Source organism: Galeopterus variegatus, unplaced genomic scaffold (genome assembly GCF_000696425.1).
Source record: "Galeopterus variegatus unplaced genomic scaffold, G_variegatus-3.0.2 Scaffold4303, whole genome shotgun sequence".
In the NCBI taxonomy this organism is placed as follows: Eukaryota; Metazoa; Chordata; class Mammalia; order Dermoptera; family Cynocephalidae; genus Galeopterus; species Galeopterus variegatus.
Genome location: NW_007730414.1, coordinates 192,383 through 196,734, shown reverse-complemented (window position 1 = coordinate 196,734; position 4,352 = coordinate 192,383). Strand labels below are relative to the sequence as shown.

Here is a 4,352-nt window from a genome sequence, read left to right as displayed (position 1 = left end):
CAATTGCTAACACTTAAAGTGTTTATTAGGAGCTAAGCATTTGAAAGAGCTGTTTGGTCTTTGGTGGAGCACATGCGGATGAGCAATGAGCACTGTTTGTATCCTGGAATGTTCTAGGGGGAGTGATGCCAATCACGGCACACCTACATAACATCTTGAGGACAAGTGGGACTTCAAACCTGCCTACAGAAAAGCAAATTCCACAGAAGCCATGGAGGAGGTTATGAAAAGCCTTCTTGAAGTAGACATGGCTGTGGCAGCCTATGCCGCTGCTTCATGGCCAAAGTGCTTATAACTCAAGCCTTCAAACCAAATGAACTCATCAGAGTAAAGAGGAGAGGATTTCCTTATAAGAACATTTGCTGCTATACTGTCATAACCAAGGTCTACGATGCCCCAAGAGTTGGTTAACAGTGCTGGTTCCCCCACTCTAAATGCTGCAGAGGGAGGCCTTGGGATGCTACATAAGCTACCTCAGAGCCTGCGCNGTGTGTGTGTGTGTGTGTGTGTGTGTGTGTGTGTGTGTGTGTGTGTGTGTAGAGAGAGAAAAAAAATGTTAGCAAGTGGCAAATCCAGATGAAGGGACTATGAGAGTTCACAGACATAAGAGAGGTCACGCACTCACAGAACAGGCAAGCTCTCAGAAGGTATGGCCCACGGTGGTGCTGATGCAATTATGACAAAGGGTTTGACTTTAGTGAGTCTTTGAGGCTTAGCACTCTTCACTTGACATAGTGCTAAGATGTTCTTTGGGGGTGTCAGATTGTGTTAAACTGCACACTGAAAGGGAACCAAATCTGGGCAGAGAGAGTCTGTCAGCTGAGTCTTGGACATCAACAAGGACACAAGGAAAGAGTCACTGCTGCTCTGACCTGCTACCAGGAGGGCCTGCCTTTGTGTTTCACCAGCAGGAAATTTGGCTCTCAAATGGTTTCCCTTAAAAGTAAAGAAAAGCACCATGTCCTTGGCCTCCCACCTGCTATCATGAGTAGCTTCTCCAGGTCCTTGATGATATAAATTTGGAAGACTGCTCCAATTCCTGGGACGTGGGTTAGGGAGTTTTTCAAGACATTCAGAGCATAGAGACCTTCCTCGGTGCCCACTAACACCACCTGCAAGGGCAGAAGTCCAAAAGTAGAGCATAAGTGCAAGCATGTCACCATCCCAATCCCAAAAAGAAGAGCAACAAAGCCTATATAGCCCTTTCTTTCTTGATGGCGTGTGGCTGTAGCCAGATACCGGCTGGCAGTGCCCAGAAAATATCACCTGGTCGCTAAACGGCAGTGTGCAGTTCATGTCCAGACGGTCATCACCTTCCAGTTTCAGCAGGGAGTTTCCAAGCAATTTCTTTTCATATGCGAAAGAAAGAAAAAAGAAAACATAGTAAGATTGAACCATTCATGACCAAACCATCCAGAGAGACAGAGAAGTTTAAAGGCACGTTATTCCTGAAAATGCTCAGAAACACACATCTGCTCTTAGCTCACCCCATATTTTGATCTGAGCTCCAAAGGCAAGATGTAAGTGTTATCGGTATCTCTGAGGTGGTTGTTAATGAGCATCTGAGTTATAACTTGGCGTGGTACAGAAACAAGTGAGTGTAGTAGGCATAGAGGGCTATTCTGTGATAATAAATAAGCTGAAGCTAAACAGATTTTACCTGTAAAGGGTTAATAAGCCACACAAAAGGCTCCTCCCCCCACCCTGGCTGCAGCAAAAGTGCAAAGCACAGTATCAGCAGCAAACCAAAAGCCTCTGAATCTCTTTACCTGAAGCCACTCAGGCAGAAGCTCGGAGGAAATAGAGTCACAGGCCTATTGTACACATATTAACATGGATTTCAATAAAAGGCTCACACGTGTAACAATGAAACAAGTNGGAACAAGAACAAGGGGAGAAGAGAGAAGAGAGACAGAGGAGGAAAGAGAGACAGGGTATGTGTGTAAAGACAGGCGCACGAGAACAAGAGGAAGGGAAACAGGTGTGCAGAGAAGGCAGAGAGGGAAGATAAAAAAAAAATAAAGTGTGTCAGATGAGTAGCACAGTGAAATTTCTGATGACGATGCGGATTTATGGGTTAGTTGACTGAGGCAGAAGGTCTCTGTAGGTGTATTAGCAGGTAGAATCTTCAGGGCAGCACCCTGCAGGTTCTTCAGGGGGGAGACCTATAGATGTGAGTATCGCACCAATAACCTTTAGAGAAGTCATTTGGTTTTTCATTTTCAAAAATGGAAAAGCGTGGAAGGCTTGCAAGGCAGTCCAGAGCACAAAGCCTTCACGCCAACACCGGGAGACCTGGGTTAACCACGTGCAGTGAAATTCCCCCTGAATTATTAATTTACCTTCTCTGGCTTCATTGTCGTAAATGAGGACTTTCGATCCCTCCAGGACAATGTACTTCCTGTCCCAGCCTTGCTGTCCTCGTTTGTTATTCCTGGGAAAAGAATGATGGAAAAAAAAAATGTCTGAACTCAGAACAATCAGGATGGAGGGTGGGGTGATGGCAGGTCGGAGGAGATCCTAGAAAAGACACCTCCTCAGAAAACATTAGGAGTGGAAGTGGCTTGTGGCCTTCTATGCCAGCACCTGCCCCAGCCCAAGCCACTCTGCAACCATACCTGGGCACCTTCATCCACCCTTCCAGGTGCAAGCTGCTGCTGGGCTCCTTGGCCTGGAGACCCGGAGAGTTCATTTTGTCACGGCAGAAGGCCTCAGTGAAGTGCGTGGCATATTCGGCAGGTAGGCCACAGGTAGCTGGCAAGCACGTGGAGCACTTGGGATGACACATCACCTGACATTCTGGGGAAGAGCAGTGAACAACTTGAAAACATGCTAGGCTGATCCTGGGCTGTTCCCTTCCTCTGCCAGCCAACCCCCAGGCTTCTCCATCCCCAGCCGGGCCCCATAAATCTAGCCCCGGCAACCAGGTAATCCCTGAGCATTCCCAGGTGCCAGGCCCCTGCAGAGAGAGGAAATGAGAGAGCCACACACTCCCAACCCAGCTTTCCTAGGTTCAACCCAGGCTGCCCAAACAGGTATGTAAAGGACATGTCTGCTGATTTCAGATGGAGCCAGCATAAAGGTAGAGAGATCCGCCTGACAAAAAGGGGCTGGAAATTAGCAAAGCTCAAGGCATTTTGTACAGCAAGTTGTAGTCATGAGCTGTAGACATGTATAAACCCACTATTTTAACAGGGGAAAAATAGTGTCCTCCCACTGAAACAAAAAGTTTGAAAATGAATGCACTATATGATAAGGAGTTTTAAAAAAAAAAGAAAAGAAATCACCTCCATATGATGGATTTTTTAGACAGAGCCGTGTAGGTACCCACCAAAGATGCACAACTGCTGCTCTTACCAAGACATTTGGATGCCTGGCGTCCAAAGTGCACAGTATCCAGACAGACGGCGCACTTTGTGGCTCGCATGTTCAGGCCTACGTTAAATCGGTGAGGAATATTGTGGTGCATGCGCTCCTTAAGACGTCGACTAAATTCTGCAGAAAAAAATTTTTTAAATCATTAGAGTACTGCAAATAATACCATCAAGAAAATGAAAACACAACCCACAGAACAGGAAAAAAATATTTGCAAATCATATCTGTGATAAGGGACTAGTATCAACAATACATAAAGAACTCTGTACTCAATAATAAAAAGGCAACCTAACTTAAAAATGGGTCAAGGATTTGAATAGACATCTCCCCAAAGAGGATAAATAAATGGCCAACAAGTATATGAAAAGATGCTCAACATCATTAGTCATTAGGGAAATGCAAATCAAAACCACAATGAGATAGCACTTCACAACCACAGGATGTCTAGAATCCAAAATATAGAAAATAACTGTTGGTGAGGATATGGAGAAATTGGAACCCTCATACACTGCTGGTTTAAGAATATAAAATGTACAACCCCCTTGGAAAACAGTCTGGAAATTCCTCAGAAAGTTAAACATAGAATTACCATATGACCTAGCAATTCCACTCCTAAGTATATACATACATAATGGATTGAAAACATATGTAACCCCCCCAAAATGTGAACATAAATGTTTATAGCAGCATAATTTATGATAACCAAAAAGTAGAAACAGTTCAAATGCCCATCAATACATTCATGGATAAACAAGATGTGCTAGCCATACCACGTAATATTATTCAGTCATAAAAAGAAACAAAGTATTGACACATGCTACAGCATGTATGAACCTTGAAAACATTATGCTAAGTGGAAGAAGCCAGACACAAAAGGCCACATATAGTATGATTCCATTTATGTGAAATATACAGGTGAGCAAATCTACACAGATAGAAAGCAGATTAGTAGCTGCCACAGGCTGGGTGGAGGGGGG

The 4,352-nt window shown here is 44.5% G+C and overlaps 1 protein-coding gene across 1 annotated transcript in view; it reads right to left on the bottom strand.

Moving 5' to 3' along the window:
- The window catches only part of LOC103602791 (citron Rho-interacting kinase), a 157,200-nt gene that overhangs the window by 11,787 nt on the left and 141,061 nt on the right, over window positions 1-4,352 (bottom strand). Inside the window, exons 32-36 of the mRNA XM_008587228.1 lie at window positions 3,358-3,495; window positions 2,619-2,799; window positions 2,118-2,434; window positions 1,267-1,397; window positions 977-1,112 (exon numbers count right to left, since the gene is read on the bottom strand). Coding sequence (XP_008585450.1) covers window positions 977-1,112; window positions 1,267-1,397; window positions 2,118-2,434; window positions 2,619-2,799; window positions 3,358-3,495 — 903 coding nt within the window. The remainder of the gene's footprint in view (window positions 1-976; window positions 1,113-1,266; window positions 1,398-2,117; window positions 2,435-2,618; window positions 2,800-3,357; window positions 3,496-4,352) is intronic.